This window comes from Ursus arctos, unplaced genomic scaffold (assembly GCF_023065955.2).
Source record: "Ursus arctos isolate Adak ecotype North America unplaced genomic scaffold, UrsArc2.0 scaffold_34, whole genome shotgun sequence".
Taxonomy (NCBI): domain Eukaryota; kingdom Metazoa; phylum Chordata; class Mammalia; order Carnivora; family Ursidae; genus Ursus; species Ursus arctos.
In genome coordinates, this window is record NW_026623030.1 from 6,540,704 (window position 1) to 6,554,683 (window position 13,980).

Consider the following 13,980-nt stretch of genomic DNA (forward strand, 5'->3'; position numbering starts at 1 on the left):
AAGTAATTAGACCCTTCTTAGGGTTTTGGCACACCTTCGTGCATTTTTACAATGGGGTTATGAACTTATAACTGATGTTACTTAAGGGTTTTTTTGTATCTCTTGTAGTGAAATTATAATAAGGTGACTAGGGAGAAGCTTTTTTCTCCCCTTTCAATTCCTTACTCTTTATAAAAAATATCCTTTTGCTTTTCTCTCTTCTCCCCACTACGGCTGTATGTACTGTGGTATCTTAAGCATTTATAATAGACCCTTGCAATTTTTACTGCAAGATGCAGTTGTTCAGAGTGTGAGATCTAATATTACACACAAAACTGCCTTAAAAGTTTAATTGGTAGTTACTATACATTTCTTACTTGGTTGATACTTTCAACCCTGTCAGGTTCTTACACAGGACTAGCCTCAGAGTGGAAAGTTACCAGTTAAACTCATTTACTGATGAGTGATTATTTTATTTAAGAATTATGTTATATTGTATAACTTAATGAAGTCAGCGAGGCCCTGGGGAGTGCAGTATTTCTTTCTTTTATTCTATGGCTTATTGCCCTCAGTTCAATGTTGCCACTGTGATATTAATTCCACATCGTCTGAACATAGTGGGTTAACTGGACTATGATGAGTGCGATCAGTGGAGACATTCTTAGCGAGGAGTTGTACAAACGTTACAAAATGAATCTGGAAGGACGCTGAAACCAACGTCTACAAATTATTTACATGTTTATATCCCAGGCCCTGATCTACACGCCAGGGAGAAGTCCGTGAGCAAAACCCATAAAGGTCCCTGTCCTTACGAGGCTTACAATGAAGATAGGAAGACCTATTCAACACACAATACATCTAAATAAATTATATGGTATATTGATGGCGACAGCTGCCCCCAAAAGAGCAGAAGAGGGTCCGGGGCATGATGTAGGGGCGAGGCCTGGCGCAGTACGAAGTAGGCTGGTCAGGAGAAACCGTGTGGAGGCTCGGAAGAGGCGCCGGACCCGTGCCCAGCGGACGGTCCGGCGGTGGGCGGGAGCAGGCAGAGCGGCCCGGGGAGCCGGAGCCGGAGCGGTTTCATAGACCTTTATTAGGAATTTGCTCTAGACTGGGTTCGAGCTCCTAATTAGACTCCCAGCGAGCCAATTCCAGGGGTATCCAGTGCTAGTGGCCTCCCAGCCTGGCGGGGGGTGGCTGCGGTCGGCGCGGTCAGCTCGGCGGCGGAGCGCACGTCCGAACTCCGGGTCGTGCGGACCCCTGGCGGGGCGGCTCCGCAGCCCCGGCACTGAGCGCGCGGCGGGCGCGGGGCGGGGCCGGCGGACGCCATCGCGTCGCTACGGGCTGGCGGCAGCGGCGGCCTGGTCAGGACGGCCGCGGCGTCCTCGCCGCTCCTCGCTCGCCCACGGCCGCCGGGCCCTCGCCCAGTCCCCCGCCTGGTCCCCCACGGCGGCGCGCGCGGCCAGGTTGGGCGGGGCGTTCCGGGGATGTGGAGGCGGCGGCGCGCCGAGACGATGCTCCGGAGCTGAAGAGACGCCGGCACACGGCGCGGCGGCCGAGCGCAGCGCCGAGCCGCGGGATGGCTCAGCCGGCGGGCCCGGCGGGCGGCGGGGAGCCCCGGGCGGAGCCCGCGGGCGGCGAGGGGCCTCCGGATCCCGGGGCGGCTGGCGGCCCTCCGGACGCGCTGAGCCTGGAGGAGATCCTGCGGCTCTACAACCAGCCCATCAACGAGGAGCAGGCGTGGGCCGTGTGCTACCAGTGCTGCGGCTCCCTGCGTGCCGCGGCCGCCGGCCGCCGCCAGCCCCGTCGCCGCGTGCGCTCAGCCGCTCAGATCCGCGTCTGGAGGGACGGCGCAGTCACCCTGGCGCCCGACGACGCGGGAGAGCCGCCCCCCGCTGCGGGTGAGACCGCCGACCTGCGCCCCCACGGAGAACCCTCCCCGCGGCCCCCTTTCCCTCACAGCCCCGGCCCTTCCGCCCCGCGACCCCCACCTCCCACAGGAGGACCCCCTGCGGCCCCCTTTTCTCCCTCGTATTCCTGGGCCCTGCCCTCCCGCTGCGCGACCCCCGCCTCCGACAGGAGGACCCCCCCGCCGCGCCCCCCCCTTTTTTTTTCCTCGCAGTCCCTGGGCCCTGCCCTTCCGCCCCGCGAACGCCCACCTCCCAAGGGAGACCCGGGAGGAGCCAGGCCTGGGGCCGGCGGGGGGCGGGGGGCGGTGGTGTTTGCGCTGTGGTCTACCGGGGCCCCACGTAGGTCAGAGCAGGGGGGTGGAGGGCGGGGAGCGGCACAAAGAGGGGTTGTGAGGAAGGCGTCCGGGCGGGCCTGTGCCCCCCAGTAGGGCCGCGGACCTGCCCAAGGTGCTGGTAATTGTACAGACTGTCATAGGACAGCTGCCCGCGTCTTGCTTGGGAAATGGAGTGGGCTGGGTCCTTTTCACGATAAGCTATGTATATATACTCACCTGCCAGGGCTATTTACTTGGGATGTGGTAGGTGCTGTGAAAGGTTCACGTGAGATCGCGTCAAGGATAGTTAATTCTGCTGTCAGGAAAATTACACCTTTCAGAAGGAGTAGTCAGCTAATAGTATTTTTTTTTTAATTTGGCAACAAATTCCTTCGGTTTGGAAATATAAAAAGCCCCTAGGAGAATTTTGCTATTTTGGGAGAAACAGGAGAAGACGAAATAATGATTTCTAGCTCCTGAAAGTTAAAAAATAACTACTATTTACCTGTGTGTTAAAATTTGTTGTGATGGAAAAACAGGCTTGTCAAGTGACAAGTTGACAGGGTGTCAGATAAACAGATAAAATGGATTTTAGTTAGGTTATTGTCTAGTGTAAATTCTTCAAGATTATCACCTACACGTTATTATGTAGCTAGGGCTTACGCAGAGATTTAGTGATGATGATGAGGGGATTGACAATAGGTTTCTCCTATCAGTTTTTATATAATTCAGTCTTTTGAGAAGCAGGTATATTAAAAACATAGAGAAATAATACGCCCTCACTTTTAGAAAGTTGATGGAAGTGTCAAAATGCTTAAGGTGAAAGATGTAATTCATTAGTCAGTAAAATGACATTTAATGCAAATCCTTATCTAAATTGATTAAAATAAAAAAAATTCGAGGTTTTAGTTATCAATTCTTTCACTTCCCCCAGAACATTAAAGTGTGTGTGTGTGTGTGTGTGTGAGAGAGAGAGATAAACACATTTTAGAACTTTCATTTATTTAAATCTGTTCTTCATAATTCTCTTGAAATTATTTCAAATAGTTTTTAGTTTATTTGATGTGTTTATTGTTTTTAAACTTGGACTTAATGTTAGTGGGAAATACTTGGTATTATAATTTACTTACAGTGTATTAATACGATATGCAAATATACATTTATTATAAAACATGGCAAAGCTGTGCCTTGGAATCTGGCATTTCAAGGGGGAAAATGGTTGTGTGCAACCCTCTTTTAGAAGCAGCAATGGTAGTGTTGACTTCTGGAAGGAACAGACACGAGTTTACATTGTCTTTCTCCCAGAAGAGTATGGTTTAAGTTGTATTTATGGACCTACTAGTAGTTTAGTTGTCAAAGACTGATGTATTCTCGTGGTAGTTAAAAAAAATTAGAATCTCATATTGAAATGAATTATTATTTTGTATCATTAGTATGAGTGATAATATCTTGACCTCAATGTAAAACTTTATCTTCTTGGAGAGAATAATAGTTTCCCTGCAGTAGCAGTAATGGATTTGTAAACCACCCTCTTCTTCCTTAGTTTGGCTCATGATCTCTGCTACCAGTTGTTGAGAGAGGCCAACTAAAGTTCTTGATACAGTCTTGAGCATTTTAGGCTTGATCGATTAAAAATCTTTAGGAAGTTCATACTAAAATGTTGCTTATGTTTATTTCCTCCTAGGATTTAAGAGTAGTTGCGTGGCTACAGACGGCAAGTGTCTTCTGAACACTTAATATTGATTCTTAAAAATGCTGAATAATTTAGTACTGTGCACATGTATAAATTCTATTTTTAAGGAAAAATGGTAGTTATGACGCCTCAATTCTAAGACGTACTTTTTCACTGTAGGATGTTTAATAGGATTGTATGTTGTTGGCAACCAACGGCATTTATATTTTCACACAGTTTATCCATTGACTTATTTCCAAATGGAGGTTTAGGGAAGTTAAGGGACTTGCTTAAATATATATTGGTGACTTTGAATCAAAATCCAGGTCTTTTAACCTCTAGGCTTAGAAACAGATTTGCTTTGAATTTGGGTCCTTATTCCTCCCCTTCCTAGCTGAGTGACCTTGAATAAGTTCCTTAACCTCCCTTAATTAATGAGTTAAAGACACTTAAGCTCTGCATATACAATCACCCTGAGTCTGGCCTTCTCATCTGTAAAATGAGAAGAGGTCACTTTTTCACGCAAGAGGGTTTAAGTGAGACGGTGCATGTAAAGTGACTGAAGCATGGCTTGTTAGGGAGCAGATACTCAGTACGTTTTAGTTTCCTTTCTCCCCTAATTGTGTCCTTTTGCACTACCATGGTGCCTGTGGTCCTGCTGTTCTGCATTTTTATTCAAAATTGGGACACAAATGTTTGGGTCAGCATTTCTCATTCTAATTTTTGGCTGAATAATTCAGTACGGGGCTGCCCTGTGCCCGTGTAGGATGTTCAGCCGCATCCCTGATCTCTACCCACTGGATGCCAGTAACTACGTCTCCTCCCCCAAGTCACGACAATCAAAAAAGTCCCTGGACATGGCCAAGTTTCCCCTGGGGAGGCAAAGTTGTCCCCTGTTGAGAGCCGTGGTCTAGCAGATGATGGGTGATACACAAGATTGTGTTCAGTGTGGAGAATTGGATCCTGGCTGTAATCCTCGAGTGAGTGAATCTTTGAGCTGGCCACTGTTCCCTCTGCTGTTGAGCTGAATGAGCAAGTGGTATCGCTCCACTTAGTCCCATGGAAAGAAAGAACCCCTCACATGCTTGCTTGACTTGTTTTGGGGTCGAATGTAGTAGTAACTGATTTTAGTTCTTGTTTACTTTTAACAGGGTCGATACATCCGGAATGTTCATATTCAGTTTGAATTCAGTTAGACCTACCAAAAGAGAATTAGGAAAATGATGAAAGATGTGGGAGGCATGGAAATGAGACCAATATGGGAGGAAGACAATGAAGAACAAGCAATTTTGTTTAGCATTCCTGTATAATCTAGGGCCATATACTAACATGGATGGCCATGAAAGCAGTGTGATATAGGATTGAAGGAGCTAAAGAAAAAGGAAAAATTAGCTCTTTGGAGGATATCTTAAGAGTAAAAATGATTAAATTATGAAATAGGGTCTTAAGCAGTATATTTTTTGAAGTATTTCTGTGATGACAGAAGGAAACATTGCTTAGAATCAAGAGGGCTTATGATTCTTCTTAGGTGTCTAACTTAACATTTTTATTTTCCCTTATGTTTATGTACTTACAGTAAACCTTATATAGTTTCTTATATGCAGGTTGATGAAGTTTTGCTTTCACACCTTTAATTAACAAAGACACTCAGGCTCTCCATATACAGCCTGCTCTTTGTCACCACTATGCCTAACTGGCATTTGGAACTCATTTTATTATACACATTATTTAGGAAGTAGTTATTGATGGAATTTAGGTTATATTCCAGACCTTTGTAAGATTAGAACTTTTTTTTCCTGGGATGCCACAGAGATTTATTAATAACAGTAGTCTTAGAGCTTAGAACCATTGTATGGTCTCAGCAGCTTCGTAGGCCTTAATACCCATCTGACAAAAATAACTTATTTCCGATTTTGATTCAAAATCTTTGATGTTAGATGTATAAAGAACATTTTAAAAATTACGACCGCATCTTGATTTAAAATCATCTTAGATTGGTAGTAGGTTTTCCTGGGAGGAACAATGAAAGCCTGCGTGCATACTAATAAAGGCATCCCTTGGTATAGGGAACATTTGGGCTTTGTCTGGGATTTGAAAAGAGGACATGATCAGTCAAGCTTCTCAGTAAGTTTCATGCTAATTTGGTGGGAGAAATGGTCTTGAAATAATATCCTATTTGATTTTAAAGAGAAACCAAATACTTGTGGAGAAGGTTGAAATAGTGAAAACATGTTTTAAAACATGAATTCTTTTTCATTCTTGGTATAATTCTCGAGTGTTAATGTGCTGATCATTAAATGAAAGGAATATTTGAGATGTATGTGTATGTGTCCAGAGTAGAGTTTGGGGGTGAAAGATGGTATTAGGGGTTGTTGAAATGTCTCATCAGGCATAGTGATAGGTAAGAATTATTCCATTTGTACAATATCTCCCAATATATTGGGCTAATTCAGTTTTAAAAACATGCAGGGATGCCTGGGTGGCTCAGTCGTTGAATGTCTGCCTTTGGTTAGGGTTATGATCTCGGGGTCCTGGGATCAAGCCCCAAGTTGGATTCCCTGCTCAGAAGGGAGTCTGCTTCTCCCTCTCCCTATGCCCCTTCCCCCAGCTCATGCTCTCTTCCTCTCTCTCTCAAATAAATAAATACAATCTTTTTAAAAAAATGCATTGAGTTCCTACCACATGTACAAGCAGCGTTCAAGTTTCCGTGAGTAATGTAGAGATAAATAGTTCTAGTCATTGAAGAAGAGAAAATAAAACATAAACACAGCGATTAGTTTACCATGAAGCTAATGCAGCTTCAGCTCTGAGCCCACTCATTTACATGGGCCTCTTCTAGGCCCCTGCACACGATATGTGCAGATGGTCATTTGCACAATTAAGATATTTTAGCCATAATTGGTAAGATTGCTGCCACTTTTTACTCCAGTTTACCCTCCAACTACTTCCAGTTGTGTTGGGTTGTGTGGGAATAGCCACAGACATTTTTGGGAAAAATTTTGAAATAATGCTTTGTGGTTTGTATCTGTTTTTTCTGCCCTATGCAAAGGAAAACAGGGGAGTTTAGTCATATACAGGGAAGGGTATGTAAATAAGTTAGGACTTCTTTGGGAAGCCATTAGCCTCACCAAGAATTTTGACTCCACTTTAGAAGAAAACAATCATTAATCTACCAAGGACTACATGTTGGTAAGAGAGGACGAGTCATGCTCTGCCTGTTTTATTTGTAAGGTCAGAATCATTTTCCTGCATCATGAATTCTGTAAAATGGCAACAGTTCCCATCCTACTCTCATAATACTGTCATCAAAGCCATATTATGTTTTTCATTTGCTTCCTGCTGGCTAAGTAGAAAAAAGAGAAACTATTCTCTTCCAGATTTTTGTTTAAAATTATGAGGAAAATATTGCCTATTGCCAAATATAGTGGGTTTTTTGGATTAACTTTTTATTTGGAGATAATTTTAGATTTACAGAAAAGTTGGAAAGATAGCACAGAAAATTCCTGTATACTCCTCACCTAATTCTCGTAATGTTACCATACTAGTGTGGTGTATTTGTCAAAACCAAGAAGCCAGCACTGGCACGTTATTATTAACTCCAGACTTCATTTGGAACTATTAACTCTGGACTAATATTAACTCTGGACTTCATTTTTCTATTAATGCCCTTTTCCTGTTTCAGAATCCCATCCAGGATACCATGTTGCATTTAGTCCTCAGGTCTCCTTAGTCTCTTCTGGTCTGTCGTGATTTCTTACACTTTCCTTGTTTCCCCTGACTTGATAGTCTTGAGGAGTACTGGTTAGGGGTTCTGTTTGGATCTGCCTGATGGTTTCTTGACTAGACTGGGGTTATGTGTTTGGAATTACCACTGAGGGGAAGGCTTCTCTCATCATATAGGATTGGGGCACATTATATCCACACAGCACCACTGGTGATGCGCACCTTTGTTTGCCGGGGTTCTCCGTTAGACAGTCACTGTTTTTACCTTTTTCTATACTCTGTTCTTTGGAAAGGAGTCACTAAGTCCAGCCTGCATTGGAGAAGGGGGCCTCCTCCAGGAGGGATGAATTAATATTGTTATTACTACTTACTGTTATTTTCCTTCATATAATTTTATATTACATTACTTCTTAATATTATTTGGAATTCTTCTGTAAGGAAGATTTGTCCCTTCTCCCCCGTTTACTTATTTGTATCATCCTAGCATCATGTATATTTGATACTTTGTTATTCATTACCATGTTATGTTTTTGCTCAGATTGTTCCAACTGTGGCCAGTGGGAGCGCCTTCAGGTTGGCTCCTGTGTCCCTCCTTTTTTTTTTTTTTTTGTTTTGTTTCTTAAGATTTTATTATTTGAGAGCGAGAGAGTGAGAGAGAGCACAAGCAGGGGGAGCAGCAGAGGGAGAGGGAGAAGCGGCCTGGGATCGTGACCTGAGCCACCCAGGCGCTCTCCTGTGTGCCTTTGACGTGCAGCCATCCTTTCGTGTTTTTGAGCACATCTTCACTTTCTGGCACTACAAGATGCTTTACGGCTTACGACGTGTATTTTTTGTGCCAGTCTTATAATCAGACATACCTCTAAGGAGCTCCGCACTGGTTATGTTTGTTGATACTGGGGTTGTTTTGTTTTTAAGATGGAAGAAGAATTGAAATAGTAGAAGGTTTAGTTATTTTTGATGTTCAAACTTTGTTAGATTTATTAAGTATCTCTTTCTGGTATCTCACTTTTATTGGCATGCCTACCACTGTCTGTTTGTATATTTGCTCATCCCTTCAGCAGTTATGTAATGAATACCGTAGAGCCAAGTTGAATAGAGAGGTTAAGAGAGACCAGTCTGTACACACTGTTTATCAGAGGGGAGAGATAGATACCTGGGAACGAAAACCAGAGCAGCCTATATTGGGATATCAATTTGGATATACTGGAGCTGAGGGGAGGTCAGTGAAATGTGGCCTTCAGTCAAGTATGGATTGACTGAGATTATATGGATGGTCAAGAACTGGTTTGGACAAATGTTGTGATTAGTGGCCTTCCTCTTGTAAGTACTTATTAATACTCTGGGCTAGAGGTGTCCCTAAAGCTGCTTGTAAGTACTTATTAATACTCTGGGCTAGAGGTGTCCCTAAAGCTGCAGTGGAACCATGCAGAATGTTGGCGATCAACCACATTTGAAACGGTTCCCCATTTTGTAAACATACATTTTCATTACTGCTCTGCAGTACAGCATGTGGATAAAATATACTCTTGCGATATGCTCATAAAATGTCTTAACCAAACAAACAAAAAAATGAAAACTATCATTGGGCAAATGGTTTTTGGTTTTGGCTAAGTATTTCAGACTGTTGCATGGGATCATGAATACTTTAGGGACCAGAAAAATACTGATTTATATAAAGCTATGCAAATTAATTGGGAAAGCTAGTAATATTTTTCCTAATTCTGACTTCTGCGGAGTTACTTTTGAGTGGTAGTGTAACGGGGTCAAGATGGGGTAAGATTTGTTTATTCATGTTTCAAGTTTATTGGGCTTATCTGATTCAGCTTTTGCTGTTCTCAGGTCATTATCTCACTGGCATTCTATTGATTTTTAAATGTATGAAGGATAGACATTCCATGACACCCTATTCTGTTTTGCTGCTGGTATTGCCCTCATCATGCAAAGGAAATACATTAAGAAAATGTCCCAACAAATTTTTAAGCAATTTAAGCAAATTTCGACTAGTTGTGTAGGAGTTCAATAGTGTTTTTTTGTTTAAGCAATTTTCATCTAGTTGCATGAGAGTTCAATACGTTTTTTTGTTTCAGTGATGATAGCCTGGTAATGAAATGTTGGTCAGGAGCTCTTAAATACTTTTTTTGGTATGTTGTGTTAATTCAGTCTTTGGCCACTTTTCTTCTGTCTAAAAAAATAATTTCTTTTCACATTTCCTTCTCAAAATTGATTTTTTGGACTTTTCCTGGTTTTTAAACAAATTTTTCCCTTTTTTTTTGGAAGTTCAGCATACATACAGAAAAGTGCACAAGTCATTAGTGACACAACCATGTATACAGCAACCTGATTGAGAACAAAGGAGCATTACAGGTAGCCTACAAGTCTTCACATATATAGTCATTGTCTTAATTTTTATCACCACAGATTGGGCTGGCTTGCTTGTGAACTTTGTAAGTATAGAATCTTACAATATGTGTTTCTTGTGTTTGGCTTCTTTTGTTCAACATTGTATTTATGGGAAATTACTTGTTTTATTGCATGTAGCATTAGTTTGTTTTCATTGCTATATAATATTCAGTTGTATGAAAATACCAAAATTCTATGCATGGTCATATGAATTGTTTGGAGTTTTAGCTATTATTGTAAATAACACCACTATAAACTGTCTTGAATATATGTATGCACTTCTGGTAGGTATATATCTAGTAAAACTGCTGGATTGTTGCATTTGTGTCTCTTAAGTTTTAGTAGATATTGCCAAGTAGTTTTCCAAGGTGGCTTTTCAGGTTACCTTTCTTATTAGCAGTGTGTCTATTGTACCATATCCACTGTGCTATTTTGGAAATGTCATTAAAAAAAGAAAAGTTTACCTATTTTGGCAGGTATGTTATGGTACATATTTCATAATGGGTTTGAGTTGCATTTATCTGATGGCTAATCATGTTGAGTGATTATGTTTTTCATATGTTTATTGGCCATGATGATGCCTCTTTTGTGAAATTCCTGTTCAGGACTTTTAATTACTTGTCTTTTTTTTTTTTTTTTAATCAACATATAATGTATTATTTGCTTCAAGCGTACAGGTCTGTGATTCATCAGTCTTACCCAACACACAGCACTCGCCACAACACATACCCTCCCCAGTGTCCAGCACCCAGCCACCCCATCCCCCCACCCTCATCACCACTATTTCCAAAATTTTTCATCACGCAAACAGAAACTCTGTACCCATTAAACTGCCCATTCTCAACTTCCCCCAGGCCCTGGTAACCTCTAATCAATATATATTATGTTTTTTGCCTTTTCTTCTTATTATATATTATGATTTTTATATACTCTGAATACAAGCCATTTGCCAGTTATATGTATTACAGATATCTTCTCCAACTCTGTAGCTTTCTTTTTCATGTTAATGGTATGTTTTGGTGAATAGAAGTTTTGATATATCACATTTTTATTATCATTGAATTCAAATATCTTTCTGGCTTTCTTTGTGATTTCTTCTTTGATTCATGCATTATTCTGTCAATTTTTGCTTGTATATGGAGGCTATATTATTAGGTGCATACCCACTTAAAGTTATAGCATGGTGGTTTTACCCTTTTATTAATGTGGCTATAGTTGACATGTATATGGTTACACCAGCTTTCCTTTTTTTTTTTTTTAAACACCAGCTTTGTTTGATTAATCTTTGCATGGTGTATTCCTTCCCATAATTTTACTTTCAAGTTTTTAGTATTCTTTTTTTTTTTTTTTTTTTAAGATTTTATTTATTTATTTGACAGAGATAGAGACAGCCAGCGAGAGAGGGAACACAAGCAGGGGGAGTGGGAGAGAAAGAAACAGGCCCACAGCGGAGGAGCCTGATGTGGGGCTCGAACCCATCACGCCGGGATCACGCCCTGAGCCGAAGGCAGACGCTTTAACCGCTGTGCCGCCCAGGCGCCCCTCAAGTTTTTAGTATTCTTATATTTAAGGTGTGTTCTTTACAAGCAGGATATAGTTTAGATTCGTTGTTTATGTAGTATAATTAATTAATTAATTAATAGAGGGAGAGAGAGGTGGGAAGGAGGGACAGAGGGAGAGGGAGAGGGAATCTTAAGCAGGCTCCATGCCCAGCACAGAGCCCAATGTGGGGCTCCATCTCATGACCCTGAGATCATGACCTGAGGCGAAATCAAGAGTTAGACGCTTAATTGGCTGAGCCACCCGGGCATCCTTACTTTGTCTTCATTTTAACAGCGAATTTTAATTAAGATGTAACTCCTAGAAAAGTGCATAAATGATGAATTTTCACAATGTGGATACACTCGTGTAGCCAGAATACAGGTAAAGGAACAGAACGTTATTAGCATCCCAGCAGGCCTGTCTGCGAACCCTTGCAGTCACCAGCCACCCCAAGTGTCACCACTGTCATGACTTCTAACACTGTAAGTTTTGCCTATATTTGAACTTAGGTATTTGAACATTCTACTACCTAATGTCTAACTTTTTTCTCTGAACTTAGTGAGATTGATCCATTTTGTTGCATATAGTTGTAGTTTGTTCATTCACATTTTGGTATCATATTCCCTTGTATGAATATGCCATAATTTATCCGTGGATGTTTGATTTTTTGGATCTTTCATTTGAGTATTCAGTTATTGGGAATTATGGATAATACTGTTGTGAACATTAGTAAGCATGTTTTTTGGTGAACAAAATTAGCATTGTATTAAGTATATCCCCAAAAGTGGAATTGCGAGCTCATAGTGTATGGGTATTTTCAATGTTAGTAGGTACTGCCAAAAGTTTTCCAAAATGGTTGCACCTAACAAACTTTATTTTTTAATTTTAATTTTTTGAAGTCTTTAATTCTGGTTAACATTCAGTGTTATGTTAGTTTCAGGTGTACAAATAGTGATTCAGCGGTTCGATACATTACCTGGCGCTCATCAGAACAAGTACACTCTCAATCCCCCTCACCTATTTAACTTATTCCCCCACCCACCTCCCCTCTGGTAACCATCCATTTGTTCTCTATAATTAAGTCTGTTTCTTGGTTTGTGTCTCTCCCTCTTTTTTTCCCCCTTTGCTCATTTGTTTTGTTTTTTAAATTCCACGTATGAGTAAAATCGTATGATATTTGTCTTTCTCTGACTGAGTTATTTTGCGTGGCATTATGCTATGTAGCTCCATCCATTTCATTCCAAATGGCAAGATTTCGTTCTTTTTCATGGCTGAGTGATATCCCATTATATACATATGCACCACTTTTCTTTATCCATTCATCAGTTAGTGGACACAGAGCTGCTTCCATATCTTGGCTATTATAGATAATGCTGCTCTAAACACAGGGGTGTGTGTATCCTTTTGAATTAATTTTTTGCATTTTTGGGGTAAATACCAGTAGTGTGATTTACTGGGTGATCGGGTGGTTCTATTTTTAACTTTTTGAGGAACCTCCACACTGTTTTCCACAGTGGCTGCGCCAGTTTGCATTCCTACCAACAGTGCACAATTGTTTCTTTTTCTCCGCATCCTCGCCAACACCTGTTGTTTCTTGTGTTGTTGATTTTAGCCATTCTGACTGGTGTGAGGTGATACCGCATTGTAGTTCTGATTTGCATTTCCCTTATGCACCTCACAAACTTTAAAAAATCGAAACCAATCTAGGACATTGGTATAAATTTAAGAAGGATCTGACTAGTGTCATGTATATGGAAAGTCTGTATCCCTAATAATAGCGGGATCTGCGGGTCCGTATTTAGCTTCTGAAAACTAACTCTCAGATCTTTTTATGCTACTGTGCTAATGCATTTTTAAAAATTTGGGTCTGTTGTCTTTTTTCCCCTCACATTTCCCATTTTCTTCATGGCCTAGTTGGACTGGAAGCCAAATTTCTATCTAGTATGCTCCTTTAATACCTTGTACTTTTGAGAGATAAAGATGTATATAGATACAGATGATGAGTAGTGGTAGAATGCCACTAACAGTCACCACAAGTTGTCTGGTTCTGGGCTTGGCCATTTCTTCCTGGATTTTAGTGATAATACCATGTTAGAGGAATCTCGCATTATACCATTTCATTTATTCATTTCACTAGTACTAGTGTCTTCTGAGTGTGCTGTACTGGATTTGAAGGCACAAAGTAAAAGAGAGTGCACGCATACCTTCAAGAAGATCACAGGTGCATAAACTAACACTCATAGTATATTTATAGCAATTCTTAAGAAATAGAGATGTACAGAAAACTGTGTGAGCCCAAGGGTGACGGTGACTGACTGCTGGTATGATATAAGGCAGGTTTCACAAAGGAGACTGATTTTCTGGAGAGGCCTTGAAGGATGAGGAGTGGGATAAAAGGAAGACACTTAGGCAGAAGCAGAAATGTGGAAGAACTGTTCAA

The 13,980-nt window shown here is 41.4% G+C and overlaps 1 protein-coding gene across 2 annotated transcripts in view; it reads left to right on the forward strand.

Annotated features, from left to right (window-relative positions):
* The first annotated feature begins 1,313 nt into the window (after positions 1–1,313).
* Positions 1,314–13,980, forward strand: part of SPIRE1 (spire type actin nucleation factor 1) — a 213,448-nt gene continuing 200,781 nt past the window's right edge. The window contains exon 1 of one of the 2 annotated variants that reach the window (XM_044379555.3): positions 1,314–1,880. In XM_044379555.3, coding sequence (XP_044235490.2) covers positions 1,559–1,880 — 322 coding nt within the window. In that variant the 5' untranslated portion in view covers positions 1,314–1,558. The remainder of the gene's footprint in view (positions 1,881–13,980) is intronic. The other variant, XM_026486304.4, reaches the window with a different exon arrangement.